The sequence below is a fragment of the Nycticebus coucang genome, chromosome 5 (genome assembly GCF_027406575.1).
Source record: "Nycticebus coucang isolate mNycCou1 chromosome 5, mNycCou1.pri, whole genome shotgun sequence".
Taxonomy (NCBI): domain Eukaryota; kingdom Metazoa; phylum Chordata; class Mammalia; order Primates; family Lorisidae; genus Nycticebus; species Nycticebus coucang.
This window is the reverse complement of record NC_069784.1, coordinates 120,942,554-120,958,649: the sequence shown is the minus strand read 5'-3', so window position 1 is coordinate 120,958,649 and position 16,096 is coordinate 120,942,554. Positions and strand designations below refer to the sequence as shown.

Here is a 16,096-nt window from a genome sequence, read left to right as displayed (position 1 = left end):
CACAGAGTTCTAATGTTCTTTAGCAGAGTAGGATGACTGTCGTTAATAAGAACCTATTTCCTATTTCAAAGTAGCTTGAAGAGAGGACGTGAATGCTTCCAACACACAGAAATGACATACAAAGATGATGGATGCAACAGGTATTCACATGTTCTGCGTAAATACGTAAAATATATACCATAAAATAATAAAAAGGAACAAGGCACAGGTGGATTTTAAACTAATAATTACTTCGGAAGGAGAAAAATTTAAGAAATCTTAAAACATAACAATAATTTCTTTATTATGAAATAGTTCATAACCTTTGCCCATGGCAAAGCAATGATGATGTAAGACTTGTTATCATGAGAGAGTCTAGTGAAAAACCATCGTAAAAGAAAAATTCCTGTCTGTCCCATTTCAAAGATTTATCAATTGTCATCATTATCATTAGAAATAATAATAAGAAACATTTTCATTAACACGAATGCCTCTTTTTATAACTTTGACATAATAAATACGTATATCTATACCAAGGAATATTGCTTCTTAATGACAGTGAAAGGACATACTGCTTTATTAAATTAACGAGGTCAGTCCAGCTCATCAGTACTCACTGGAGAGAAAATGCTGCGAGGATGGTCCAAAATCTCTATGGGCTTCCTGAAGCTGTTTAAGGCGATCGTCCACAGAAACCTGCACATCCACACACAAGACAGAGGAAATAATGGGATTTCAAAACAATGGCTGTCATCATATCCTTGATGTAAGGACTATAGTTAATATGATGCTGTTGCCCAAGATACAATAGCTTGTGCAGACTCCTTCTCTGCCTCAGGTATCAAAGTAATGGTATAAAAATGGACTCCTTCTCGGCGCCTGTGGCTCAAAGGAGCAGGGTGCTGGCTCCATATGCTGGAGGTGGTGGGTTCAAACCCAGCCCCGGCCAAAAACTGCAAAAAAAAAAAAAAAAAAGGACTCCTTCTGCAGAAAGGAATAGTAAATAATGCCAGGTGCTCTTGTAACTAATTTGTATGAATTAACTCTTTTAATCCTAAGAATAAACACAATGGTTAAACATTATTATTATCTCCACTTTACACACAGAAAAATGGAGAAATGAAGAGCGACGCTGCTCACAGCCCAGTCATGTGCCGGAATGTGTGCCCTATTGCTCCACTCGGCCTCAGGGGCAGTGGACTGCCTTAAAACCACCCTTCCAGCGACGCTGCTCACAGCCCGGTCACGGTGCTGGAATGTGCGCCCTGTCACTCCACACAGCCTTGGGGCAGTGGACTGCCTCGAAACCACTGGTTTCCAACCTTTTTTGTCTCACTGCACACTTGAACCTATAGTTAAACTTCCACAGCACACTTAAATTATTTTGATCCAAAAAAATATATACTTACTGTGCTTTGGTGTGCTTTCAAAACTAAGTTAATTAATGATCTTTAAAAAATTTCACAGCACACCTAAGATCCTCTCACGGAACACCAGTCTGCCATGGAACACGGGTTGAAAATCACTGCTCTAAACCCTCTAAAGTCAAGATGTGGCCATGGGATTTGTGACTACTAACGTCTTTTCGGTAAAGAAGACAGTAAAATGTGCTTTAGAGGGCAAATGAAAAAGAAGCCTAGAATACTCCAGGGGACAGACACTAGAGAGATAGATAGACAGATGACGGGTAGAAATGTAGATATAGAGTGAGTGAGGGAGGGAGATGATGGATAAAAGACAGGGAAAAGGTATATGAGTACGGAATATCTTATTTTCCTCCAAGTTTGTGTCTGATCCTCTTTACTAGGGGTTGGAATGTATGCATGTAATTGAATGTATCTTCAATTAATTATGTTAATTCACCAGGAGTTTAACACATCCTATATATTTGTTTACACACATTCTATAGTTCTTTTATGAAAATGCAAACTGTTATTATACTGAGACACTAAATCAATGTAAATTGATATGAACTTGCATCAAGTCTACTGAATTTCCATTTCCCCTTTCCTGGTCTTTGTCTGTGTAATGCTGGTCATCATTCCACGTAGACTGACAATTGTATTTTCACTTGTCCTTCATTGAAACTTGCACCTGGCTCTCTGGACAGCTCTAGTTTCCCCCGGTTTGCCATTTAAATTGCAATAGTATGTATTTTGTTTATTAAGGTCAAAAAGCATTAACATGCCACACGTTATGAGTAAACATCATTCCTGAAACTTAACAGTGTTTCCTGTCAGCATAGACTTTTTTCCTTCTTATCCAACCAGCAACTACCATCTGAGCTCTAGTGGTTACCAGATCATAGATAAGGGAGACAGGATACATGTCTTCTTTCAAGTACAGCATATTCCCTGATTTCTAATCTTTGGAGATGATGATAACAGAAGCAGAATGGAAATAAATCAAGATAGACCATAAGGACCTTCACATGAAGATAATGCTTCAGAGCGATGAAGCACCAGACAGAACCAAAAAGATCAAACACTTTTTTGTTCCACCCACTAGAAAAGCACATATGAATTCAACAGATTTTCCCTCACTAATCCCAGATTAACACTCTTTGCAAAGAAAGAAGATTGTCAAATACTAGATGCTCATTTCTTTACTTCTTCAATTTCATTAAGAAAATACGAGCCTTCGAATATTTTGATGTTTGCATTAATTCAGCAAACCCGTTATATACAAAATATCATATCTGTCAAATAAAATACTTTTATGTGCTATACCAAAATTGCCTATTTCAGTGAGGTCTAGAGTCATTAAAACAATTGCACCAGGCAGCGCCTGTGGCTCAGTGAGTCGGGCGCCAGCCCCATATGCCGAGGGTGGCGGGTTCGGACCCAGCCCCGGCCAAACTGCAACAGAAAAATAGCCGGGCGTTGTGGCGGGCGCCTTAGTCCCAGCTACTCGGGAGGCTGAGGCAGGAGAATCGCCTAAGCCCAGGAGTTGGAGGTTGCTGTGAGCTGTGACGCCACAGCACTCTACCTGAGGGCTGTACAGTGAGACTCTGTCTCTACAAAAAAAAAAAAAAAAAATTGCACCAGAAGAGCAACATAAGAGCTAAAGGTAAATGCAACCACAGTCTGAATCTGGAAAAAATCAGCAAGACACTTAAATAGCAACTACTTGGCAGAAAAGGGATGGAGACTTTCTTACTTTGCGAAACAAAACAAAACAACCACATGATGAAATTTAGAAAAATGATTCCTAAAGGAGTCATTATGGGAAAAAAAATGTTTCTATGACCTACCACAGTTTTCAATTACTGTGACTTATCTGACCTTCTGTAATTTTCTACAAGTATCATATGAATAACACATCAAAAAAAACAAACATTAAAATCTGTATGTATACATAAACAAGGCCCTTGGGTTTAATATACTGAAAGGCAAATACCTGGTGTCCCCACATGCTAAATTCTTTACTAACTACAAAAGAAGGGGGAAAAAAAAATGATGGCGCATGGTGGCACAGCGAGGGAGGGCTCAAAGCCACCAGGGTGTAAACCTGCAGGATGCGGGGGATCAGCTGATACCTGCAGAAGTTTCCATCTCATATTCAGGTCGTCCAGCTGGCGAGACATCTTTACAGATGGATGGAGGTCAAGTGGAGACAGCTGACTGGATAAATCATTCACTGTTTTAACTTTTAAGTGGATTGGTGCAATTTCTTCTCTAAATGCCTACAAGAAAAAGACAGAAAATATGTCACAGGGAAAGAATATAATAAAAGCCAGTACACTTGACCCTTGACCAACAGGGGTGTAAACTATGCAAGTCCACGTGTGCATGAAAGGCTTTCAACCAAACACAGGTAAAGTATGGTATTCAGGGGATGCAAACCCGAGGCTAGAGAGGGCCGACTTTTTGTATAGGTGGATTCCGCAGGAACTTCAGGACTTAACTATACTCAGATTCTGTTATCTGCAGCGCCTCTGGAACCAATCCCCTGTGTATGCCACAGGGAGCTAACTTAGCCTTTAGTAACCTGGATGAAGAGCAGGAGTCACTCTCTATAACCCCAACAAAATACATCAGTTTATGAGGAGAAAAACCATAATTCAAACTCGCTTAAATGATTACGTAGCTCTTTTTGTAATTTTTTATTGCATTCAATTTAGTCTGGAAAACGTTTGCATTCTTTTCTACTTTACTGATTTCTCGTCTTGATTCTGGCCTTCATTTCCTTTCGTATGTTATTTCCTGTTCTAACACAGCTCCTTTAGTATTTTTTCACCCAATGCAACAGCTTGATTTAAACCTGTTTTGGCTTAAAATTAAGTTAGAAAGTGGCCGGTAATAATGACTTACCTAATCACAAAACGAATGCTTATTTTATTCCCAAGAGGTAAGCTCTGTCCTTTTCAAAATCATGAATGGTCACTGTCTGTGGTGCAGGCCAGGACAGGGAGAGACAAGGCTACAGGAAAAGTAGTAAATGAGGCTTAGACTTGACACATGCCACCTCTGGGCACAGCAGAGTGTGCTGGCATTGGGGGAGGCAGAGGGTGTATGTGAAGGGCAGAAGAAAAAACAAAACACGTTTTGGATCCAGCGACAGTAACACGTCCCGTGAGAGCCAAGAGAATGACAACAGTGGTTTTCTCTCTTCTCCACATAACTCCACCTGCATCTGTGCTTAGGTTCCATTTTTCCGACAGTCCTTGCCTGGATCTTAGGGATCCTTTAAAGGACTCACCTCTGGTCTCTATCCACCAGGAAGACTTCCCTGAGGGCTTTCCCCCTGCAGCCTGTGCTACAGGCTCCTCCCAGGTGTTCTTAGAATGCCTTCTCTGCCCTCTCCAACCTAGCCAGGACTTTGAGCAGGACACATCAGGTCCCACACTTTGGGGGTTTGAGGTGGGGCCGTTGTGACTGCATACCGCCCTACCAAACCAGTTATTAAATATTTTAAATTTCATTTCTTCTCAGAGCACTTGGTACTTGGTTTTATGAGCACCCATATTCTTGATGTCCCCAATAAAGAACGGAAGATTCTTGAAAACAGACACTCACAAGTATTCAGCCCATGACTTGCAATCCAATAGGTCAGAATTCATTTGTATTGACAAAGGCCCACTAAAGTGATATCTGGGGGCCAGATTAAGGCAATATATGATAGAAAAAGGAAAGAATTGGGATGCTAATAGAGAACAGTGTATGTTTAATTCTTTGGTACATCACAAAATTGTAGTTAGTCACATACCAAATTTAACTTACAGGTAGTAGGTGTTGTAAGCATCCTGGTAGCCCTGGCCCTCTGGTTTTTATCATTTCTATATTCCCAATTCCCTGTTAGGCGAGGCCTAAGTCTATGAGCCCCGTTCTTTGACCATTATATGTTTAGTAAAGAAATAATATATACCATAGTGCTTTGGAGACTACACAGTTTTATTAAAACACTACGGTATTAATTTGGCTTCTTCCTGATATATATATATATATATATATATAAAGCCTCTTTAACCATGTTCCCCTTTCCTTTTCTCTTCCAAAACTTTTCTACTTAACTACCCCCTTCTACAGAATGTGAAGGATGGCAGTAGGTGTCACTTTTGAATAACCCATTTTAGCATAAAGTTTATTTTGAGCTGAAGGCACTTAAAAAAAAAAAACAACAGGTGGTGCAAAAGGGCACTCAGACCTTTGGTTGTTTCTTACTGAAAGCAGGAGATGAAACCCCCATATTGAAAATGTCCTCCCTTGGCGGCTGTGGTAGTCAGGTGACATGATTTCCACAGCACCGCTGCATTACTGCGGTGCACAGTTCCGGCCTCCGCTGCCGTCAGTCTTTCCCCACAAGACCCTCACCTGTCTCAGAGCCCCTCCATTGGCCCTAACTGTGCATGGGGGTGGCCACTTGGCACAGGGACTGGACTGGCTATCAGGACCCTGCATGGCTTTGGAACTTCCACTGGGTGCAGCACCCAGACTGTCTGGCCTTGAAGTTCTTCTTCTGTAATGCAAATGTCTATTCCAGTCCTGCCCACTTTGTAGAAGGGATAGGAGATTGACATGCATTAGTGTAATGAGTAAATATAAAATATATTAAAAAAATAAAATGCCCTCCCTATAGCGGGAGGAAAGTTACCTATCAATCATTGAAGATGAAAAGTTAAGGTAGAGACAATTTTGTACAAACAGACCTTGCTAAAATACTTAACCTTCCTTTCGTCTAACCACATAACTTAGCTATTTTTACAAAATTGCCTCTCTTTGTTCAACCTAATATAAAATTATTTAGGCTTTACCATTTCTGTGGGTCTTCATTTCCTTATGGGGGGTGTCTTGTGTTACATAAAACAATATAAAATAAATTTATATGCTTTTTCCCTGTTAATATCTTGCATCTGTTTAATTCTCAGCCCCATGTGAAAAACCCTAAGAGGAAGAGGTAAAATTTTCCCTCCTCTTCACATGTATAAGCTCAAAAACTATTAAGAATCAACTGTATTTTTACAAAGGAAAGTAATCTTAGGCAAAATTAGAGAATAAGATTTAGTGTTCAAAGTTCTTCTCATGTCCAAGTCCAAATAAAGAAGCTGAAGGTGGAGATGAGCAGTTTACAGTCAGATCTGGAGCCCAGAGTCGGTGTGGGAAATAAAGACGCTGGAAATAGTCTACAAGCGATATTTGAACACGGAAGTCAACATATGTAAAGTAAGAAATATTGCCAGAACCCTGCAGATACCAATATTCCAAAAAACGTAGAAGTGAAGCCCAAAAGGACATGGGTATTGCTGCGACACAGAATAAAAAGAAATTTAGACTTTTCCATTGCATACGTTGGTCCATTCCAACGTATGTTCCATTTTGTTCCATATGTTGGTCTTCTATGGATGACAGAATGTGCACACCAAGACAGACACACAAATAAGGTTAAATAAGAAGAGCAATTGTGGTGGCGCTTGTGGCTCAGTGGGGGCGCTAGCCCCACATACCAAGGGTGGCAGGTTCGAACCCGGCTCCAGCCAGCAAAAGCAGCAGTGGAAACTGCAACAAAAATAGCTGGGTGTTGTGGCGGGCGCCTACAGTCCCAGCTACCTGGGAGGCTGACGCAAGAGAATCACCTAAGCCCAGGAATTGGAGGTTGCTGTGAGTTGTGACGCCACGGCACTCCACCAAGAGTGATAAAGAGAGACTCTGTCTCTTAAAAAAAAAAAAAAAAAAGAAGAAGAGCAACTGTATGGAAATAGAGGCATTACAGGTGTAAAGAATTAGTAATTAATACAGAAGCATGGGACAGAGGGAAGTGCGTGTTAGGTGGAGAAAGAGAATTTTTCGGTCTGGACTTTGACATGTCTTAAGTTCCCTCAGATTCAGTTTGAGAACAATTACAGAACTCAAATCCTTCAAGACATCCTCAGTCATGATTGATACTTTATATATTAATATGTAGTAGTCTGTCTATAGGAACAATGGGGAACTCCAAGAATTGTAACCAGCTTTTTTTTTTTTTTTGCAGTTTTTGGCCAGGGCTGGGTTTGAAACCACCACCTCCGGCATATGGGGCCGGTACCCAACTCCTTTGAGCCACAGGAACCGCCCTGTAACTAGTTTTTAAAATTAACTGTTTTGTTTTTTAGGTATTAAAGATTAAAAATGAAATGCTGGAAAATATTCTGAGATTTATATAATTTAAATAATAACCAGTTCTATTTCAAAAGATAGTAAAAGTTTTTTTAATTAGACTATACCTTCAAGGCACACTTTTTAAAAAATATTATAGAATAAAGGAATTTAAATTTTTCCCCTACAGAAACAATGTATTGTTCACCACAGGTGAAACCCTTAAAAAAGCTTTGACAAAGTGTTTGGGTTTTGTTTTGTTTTTATGGTGAGGTGTTTTATGGCAATAAGGAATCTTTCTATTAGGAAAATTTATCTCTTGTTTTTTAAAAGATAAATTAGAGTTTAAGAGAGTCTAAATTAAGGGGCTTGAAATAAAGCCAGTTTTAAAATGGTTTTAGAATGGCTGTGTGTTCTAGTATAAAGAACCAATTTCTCATGTTTTGGCTGTACTTTCTCTCTTAGAGAATGAGCCTATGTGGCCTTCCTTGCTGTAAAAATGGAAACATCTACTAATATCAAAGGTGCTAAGCGGAGCCCACTGGCAGGTGTGAATCCAAACCTGTCTCCTGCCAGAAGGTGTGCATTCTGCAAATAAGAATGATTAAGGATAATTTTAGGGACTTGGAATTATTTGATTTTTCCCAAAGATTTTGCTTTCCAATTGCTTTGGTATATTTTATCATGTTTAGCAATAATCAATACCTATTTTTATCTGACCGTAGTGTCAATAAGATTTGTGGTATACTTTAATTACATATAAAACATCTCAGACTTTGAATCTATTTTATTTGCCTTAGTAAAACTTGCAATTTTATTTTCTTTTTTCCTAAAAAGATGTTAAAATATTTTAATTCATGGTTTCCTCCTTGCGATAAAATAGTATTATATTATCCCTAGCTTTCCACTTAAGGAGAGATTTGAGCAAAGATTTGGATGTAGAAGTGGGTAGTCCTTTAAACAAATGGGATTAGTAACTCCTAAACTTTGGGGCATTTAATAACCCCAAATACAATTCTTTATTTTCCCCCCAACAAAATCATTCTATATTATAAAATGATACTTTAAAATTCAAATGGGTAAATTCCTGCTCTAACTAAGAGGTATTTTTGTAGCTTAATAGGACATACATTTTGTAAACCACTGACTTAAAGATTTTTAAGTGCTTAAAATCACCTCTTAAAACACAAGAAGTATGTAAATTCCAAGGAGACTGTGCTAAAAAGGCTTTACTTTCAGTGGGTTGATTCAAACTCAGATCATGGAAATGGTTTCTAGGATACTGGAGCTACAGGAAGAAGCCTACTTCGTTTACAGGGTAGCTAGACCATTACATATATTTGTATACGCCAATACTATTTAAGTAGTAAATTTTTTAAGTTGAAAGTTTAATATTTAACTTTTTTTTTTTGAAACAGAGTCTCATTTCGTCACCCTTGGTACAGTGCCATGGCATCATAGCTCACAGTAACCACAAACTCTAGGACTAGAGTGATTCTCTTGCCTCAGCCTCTCTAATAGCTGGGACTACAGGTGTCCACCACAACGCCCAGCTAGGTTTTTTTTGTTTTTTGTTTTTATTGGCAGGCTCAAGGCTGGGTTTGAATCCGCCAGCCCTGGAGTATGTGGTCGGCACCCTAACAAGTGAGCTATGGGTGCCCCCTTAATATTTAACTTTTAAAGCTTTAAATTTAAATAGTTGATTAAAGTTGTGCATAAAGGTCTTTACAATGAAAGAGAAAAGCAAGAAAAAATATCATGAAAACTCTACCACTTACTACCTATGTGGGTGTGAGCAATTACCTTCATTTTTATTATATGTAAAATGGGCTGATTATGATACCTGTCTTGAGGGGTGGAGCTGGTAATTAAAAGACATATCCTAGCAAAGAGGCTAAGAACAGTTCTTGGCACATAGGAAGCCTCAAAAATGCTACTTGTTGCTATTATTATTCCTGTGTCAATACACACACACACACACACACACACACACACACACACACACACACACACACACACACACACATATATATTAACTTATGTAATTTCCCTGAGTATCCAGTTAAATTTCCTAGATTTTAGTTCTCTTTCTTATTCAGCTGCATGCATACAAAAGGAAAATGCTATTCGATATGTATGCCAAAGATATATAACTTTTGCAATTAAAATTCCACTCTTTTTAGACAGTCAGTCTAATAACTTCTAATTTTTCACTGGGTGACCCACTGATTTGAATCATGACTCCTTAGTACACAGTTTACAATTCTACTACATACCAAACTAAATCTATTACTTGTATCTCTTACTGCCTACATCTCATTAATTATTTTTTTTCCTAGAAATGTTCTAGAATATGAGAACCAAAAGAAGTTTAACCCTTAACTTTGGGCAATTCCTGACAACCAACAGAATTTATATCTAAGCTACCCATTAATACATTCAGATACTGGCGGCGCCTGTGGCTCAGTGAATAGAGTGCTGGCCCCATATGCTGAGGGTGGCGGGTTTGGACCCAGCCCCGGCCAAACTGCAACAGAAAAATAGCCGGGCATTGTGGCGCGCGCCTGTAGTCCCAGCTGCTCGGGAGGCTGAGGCAAGAGAATCACGTAAGCCCAAGAGTCAGAGGTTGCTGTGAGCCGTGTGACGCCACGGCACTCTACCTGAGGGTGGTGTAGTGAGACTCTGTCTCTACAAAAAAAAAAAAAAATATATATATATATATATATATATTCAGATACTGAGATCAAACTTGTAGATAAAAATTACCAATTAAAACAGTATGCTTTTGATTAAACTTGTAAAACCTGCTACTAATTTACAGGTGCTACAGAGTGGAGAAAAACCTATACAGTATACCATGTGTACACATTTCTACAAAATCCAGGCTACATGAATCACTACAAAACAATTTAGCTTCTTCAACAACTAAATTTCTAGGAAAAGGAAAAAAAAAAAGAAAAAAAGAGAAGGAACATCTAGAGATCAAAAGACTTTTAAAGTATTTTTAAAAAATAGGTAAACACAATCTATATTGTTTATGGATGCACAGTTGGATAAAAAATATAAAGAAAAATAAAAGTAAACTATTGTAAAAGTCACATAAGTGGTTATTTGGGGAAAGGGAGTTCTGATGGTGAGGGACATGTGGAAAGCACCTGTTGCGACTCCAGACTTGGGTGAGGGGTGCACTGGAGTTGGCTTTATAACACTCCCTTGTAGCAATTCATGTGTGTGGGGCTCTTTTAAGAAAACATTACTTAAAAAGGCAGCTGTGCTGACCATGGTTTTTTCTATGTGCTCCTGCAGGGAGTCGATGAGTAAGTCTCCCACTGGCTTCCAGGCCCCCCGCACGGCCTCCGCCTCCTTCATGTCAGCATCCAGGTCGTCCATAGCTCCCTGAAGGTCTCTGAGCTTCTCCAGCGCCTTGTCCACTTGCTTTTGCCAGTTGTTAGTAACAGCATTTAGACTTTCCCACTTCTCTTTGACTTCAGAAGACTGTTTTCGCATGGCTTTGGCAATCTTTTGGGCTCTCTCCTCAGGAGTCAAATCTGTGATTTAAAAGAGGAAGTATTAGCTTGGATGTCTGATTGCACATTCTTTATAGCCCCTGTGAATATCACCATTTGAAGAGTTGCTACCAGGGTATACAGAGAAAGAGTAAAACTACTACAGAGTAAAAACTGGTCAGGGTAAGAAAAAGTTTCTCCTCGCTTCCTCCATGAATTCCCCTCCACACGTAACCAATATGGTAAAAGGAAGACGAAAACAGATATATTAATAAATTGGCCCCACATTTTTGGTGACTTTTGAATTTTAATATATTTGTAAACCCTAAAGTATAACAAGATAAATCAAGAAATTAAAAAATTGTTACCATATATTTAGTTACATAAAACCCAAAGACAGTGCTTCATTTCCTTGTTCTCAAGAAAAATGGTAAGTATAATTAGTGGAAAATAGCTACAAGTTATGAAGAAAAACTCTCAGAGAACAAGATCAATCTATTGCATCCCAAAAAATAAATAGCAGAAGACAAAGAATGTATCTTAGATATGTCATCATCTCTAAGGCTGTTTGACAGTTCATTATTAATATAGGGCACTTTCTGCAGCCCACAAGTGTAGCATGACCATAAACCTTTCAACAGGAGCATAGCAAGATTTCAAGGACCATCCCTAGTGTGGAATAGAGCAAAAGGGCTTCCAAAATGTCTGAAATAGACTTTGGGGCACAACACACGGCAAGGCCACAGGGTATACGCAGGGAGAGAAAGAGTCCAGGAGAGAAGAAGCAAAGGACACAGACAGAAACCAAAGTCAAGTGCAAAGCCAAGAGGAACAGACGGAGACAAGGAGCTGACGTGACAATGGCAGAGGAATGTGACAAACACAGAGAGGACAGCTGCAAAGCAGGTTAGTTAGGTCTACTGCACATCTGAGCACTCCTGTGGCCTCATGTCCCTCCACCTCCAAGGACACCTCTTTTCTGCTGCTTTAACAGTGGCGTCCACACTCTCCACTGGAAACAGGCAGGTCATAAACACAGCCCAGGCAGACTGTATGTTCTTTGGGGTGACATCCCATCTTTCAGTAGTAATCACATTAGCAATTTTCACTCCACCTCGAAATATTCCAAATCATTTGTAAAAGGAGCTAAAGTTTGTCAAACTCTATCATAAGATGAACTACATCTTATGATAAACTGAAAAGCTAGGTCTTCTAAACTATAAACGTTCATCCTCAACACAAATGTGTCTGCCTGTCTGGCTTTATTTAAGTTTTGTGTAAGAGTCAAGTGAAAAAGGAGAGATACATATGTTTGTCTATCCAAACTTCTGGAAAATTCTAGATAGCAATAGTGAGACTTAAAATCAGCTTAATTGCAATAAATCCCTAGGACCCAAAGGGAACATAAAGCCTTTAGCAACCACAGAACTAGGGGTCAGTGATGTGAGGCCACTGAAAGACCTGAAAAATCCCTCGGTGACTGAATTGAGGAAAAGAATAGAAAACATCACAACTTGTAGATAGGCTGAATATACCAGAATACGTTAACCTAGGAATATGCGTGAATTAGAGAACCAGGGTTAAGTAACAGCTGGGGAGGGAGGCAAGGAGGCTGGAGAAAAGTTGTAAAACATGCAACGTGTCAGGATTCCAAGGTTTCTGAAGAAAAGTATGTCACTGGAAAGGCAAATTTAAATCCTTATTTAAATCCTTAACGCCTCCAAGATTTTTATACAATGATGAATATATAATATATATATTTTATATAAATATAAAATTCCATGTGTGAGGTGAACAAAAAACATTCTTAGCCTCATGAGGGATGGTAATTTTTATGATTAAACACACACCTGTGTTTGTTAATAAGTCACTTGGGTTTTTTCAAGGATATATCTTAAGCACTGACTATTGTAAAAAAAATAAAGTAAAATGCCAATTTCTGAAGGCACAACTTAATTATGATGATTTTCTTCAGCTAACGTAAAAACTGCTCCTGAGTCAGTCATTGAACAACTTGGACAGAGAGACTACCATCCTAGGACACAACATCTTCACTGGCTCCAACATCTTTTTCGTCTTCCCTAAAAGTAAAATCTATTGACTGAGCAGTCCTTTGTAGTATTTCTTACATAATCCACACTCAAACAGCTATTCAGAAGAAAAGCAAAGCTCTACGTTCAATTCACCATCTGTTTCCCAGAAAGGAAAAATATTAACTAATCACTTTTGAGTCAGAATGAAAGCGCCTTCTATGGCAGCAACAATCTCCATGTAAGGCACACTATAAGCCAAGAACAAAGTCTAAAACAAAGTAAAATCTTTCCAGAACATTTGTGAAACATGTAAGAAGCAACACGTGAAATATCGAGTTATGATAATTTGGAGATAAAATAAAAACAGGGAAAGAAATTAAAACATCAAAAAGACAGAAAAAAATGAATTAAAGAGAAAGAATGCATTCTTTAAGAAAAAAAAATCCTCTCGTTTGAAAATCAAAGGTCAAAGGTTGCTTCACATTTTCTGAATAGATAATCTGTGGTAAATTCTAAAGCCCACACACCAGAGTGGGGAACCTTCAGTGTTTCTGAACTCTGGTATTCTATAGGAAACACCCTGAAAGTGAGCGAGTTACCTTTTAAAGGGTGATAATAAAGGCCGTACCCCAAATGGTATTGATGTAGCTGGTCAAGGTGGGGCTTGGCAGGGCTAAAGGTCACAGCTGCCTGGTGGTTCTAATAGCTGTCAGGATGGAACGCTGCTAGGCTATTGGCATATAAACTGATTTTTTCTGCCCCCTGCAGCTGAAGCTTACAGGACTTTACCACTCCAGTGGATTCTTGTGCCAACCCCACTCAGAGCACAGCCACTAAATATGGGAGGCCAGAGAGCAAATGAAGCTCTGTGATAAGAGGTGATCTAATTTACATTTGAAAGACAGTAATAGAGCCTAATCCTAGTGAGAAAGAAAACAGCGGGATAAAACCCAATTGAGTAAGAATTCTGAGACCAGAAGAGCTTCTCCTATGTTCCTGGCCTACCCTGCGCTGCGCTCCTGTGCACACCGGCCCGCTCCATTCTCCTCCCTTCAGAGCTTCCCATTTAACTGGCCAAATGTTGAGGGCAGAATTATATTTAACTTTTATTACTTGTTTTTATTTCTTTATATGACAATTTATGTATTATGTAATATATAAAAATTATAAATATCACACTGATATTTTATAATGTTAAAGTAGCTGTTTCTTTTATTGTGTTACATAGATGTTTGAGGGAGTACAGATAACTAGGAACAAGAAAGAAGAAGAAAGAAATGGAAAAAAAGGAACGATTAATCTTGAAGTTTTCTTTCTTTTCCAATTACCTTTATTTCTTTAAATATACAAATTAATGTTATAGCATTTATGCCATGCTCTCCTTTACACTATGGGGGTAAAGACTGTCATACGGTTCACTGGAACACCAATGGAAAACAAGCCTGGACTAGGAGACTAAGATTGGGATCAGCCCTGCTCGCAGCCCGACTGCTGCTCCCAGGCAAGGCACCTGACAGGCCCAGCCCAGTTTTATCAAATTGAAACCCTATTTTCTCCTGCTAGGAAAGTATTTCATTCCAAGAGTCTCTTTTGCCTCAATTCAAATGTCAGAAAGGCTGAATATTATCTCAAATAAATTTTAATACTAGAGGAAAAGAAAATATCCTTCTGAGGGCTAATGCAAAAGGTTTTTGAAAATTTAATAATGAAAGTATGTTTCTTCCATGAAATAATGGTAGAAACCTATTAGAATCTGCCTAGCATTGTTTTATTGTTTTTTTTTCTTTTTGTTTTTCTTTTGCAGTTTTTGACCGGAGCTGGGTTTGAACTCACCGCCTCCAGCATATGGGGCCGGTGCCCTACTCCATTAAGCCACAGGTGCCGCCCAGCCTAGCATTGTTTTTAATGAAGATTTCCCATAATTATTGCCTTTTCTTTCTCGGTTCGGACCTTGACACTTAGAAATGTCATTGTGACTTTTTAATTCTTAAGATTCTATAGCCTTATGTCATGAATGCTATTTTCTTTCCATCTTGGTTTGGCAATACTCATCTACAGATTATTATGTCCTCAGATTTAAATACTGCATTGAGTTGAACTAAACAGATATATATATATATTTTTTTTGTTTGTTTGTTTGTTTTGTTTTGTTTTGTTTTGTTTTGAGACAGAGCCTCAAGCTGTCGCCCTCGGTAGAGTGCAGTGGCATCACAGCTCACAGCAACTTCTAACTCCTGGGCTCATGTGATTCTCCTGCTTCCGCCTCTCGAGTAGCTGGGACTACAGGCATCGGCCACAACACTTGGCTGTTTTTTTGTTTGCAGCCGTCATTGTTGTTTTGGCGGGGCCGGGCTGGATTCGAACTTGCTAGCTCCAGTGTATGTGGCTGGTGCCTTAGCCACTTGAGCCACAGGCACCAAGCTAGAACTAAATGGAATTTTTAGGTTTATTTCTTGTTGAGAATTCCAGCTTCATAATTTTAAGTGGATATCTTTCCATTTAATTTTTTTTTCTCTCCTTCTCATGTTCACGTAAAGCATTTATAAAAAGTTAAGGATAAACTCTACAAAGTCATTTCGGGTATGGTAATTCCAAACATCTCATTTGTACTATTTGCTTGTTTGTAAGTGACTATAACCTCATACATTGTATTTCACCAAAAGATAAAAAGGAAATATTAAGACAAAAAAGAAAAAAATTGGCAAGTGCATTTTGTCTGCTGGACAATTTGGTACAAGCAAAGATTATGGGAAGGCTGCCAGTTCCAATACTAACTAGTTTGGAATTCTGGACGTGTTTCCTATCTCTATGAACCTCAGTTAACATATATAAAGCTACTGCCATATGCTTGGCACACCACAGGCCCTCAAGGAAGATTATTTTTGTTGTTTTTGTTCCTTTTACTGTTTCATTACTTAGTGTAAAAGTTTGAGACATCTCTAGAGATTTTCACATAGCACACCAGGTTAATGTGATAGCAAGAATTCAAGGACACAGATTTGCCCTG

General features: G+C 38.8%; 1 protein-coding gene across 9 annotated transcripts in view; it reads right to left on the bottom strand.

Annotated features, from left to right (window-relative positions):
• Positions 1 to 16,096, bottom strand: part of UTRN (utrophin) — a 533,531-nt gene that overhangs the window by 95,408 nt on the left and 422,027 nt on the right. For all 9 annotated transcript variants that reach the window (XM_053590883.1, XM_053590887.1, XM_053590886.1 and 6 more), the window contains 3 exons: positions 10,830 to 11,098; positions 3,518 to 3,664; positions 597 to 675 (listed from right to left, as the gene is read on the bottom strand). In XM_053590883.1, the coding sequence (XP_053446858.1) occupies positions 597 to 675; positions 3,518 to 3,664; positions 10,830 to 11,098 (495 nt within the window). The remainder of the gene's footprint in view (positions 1 to 596; positions 676 to 3,517; positions 3,665 to 10,829; positions 11,099 to 16,096) is intronic.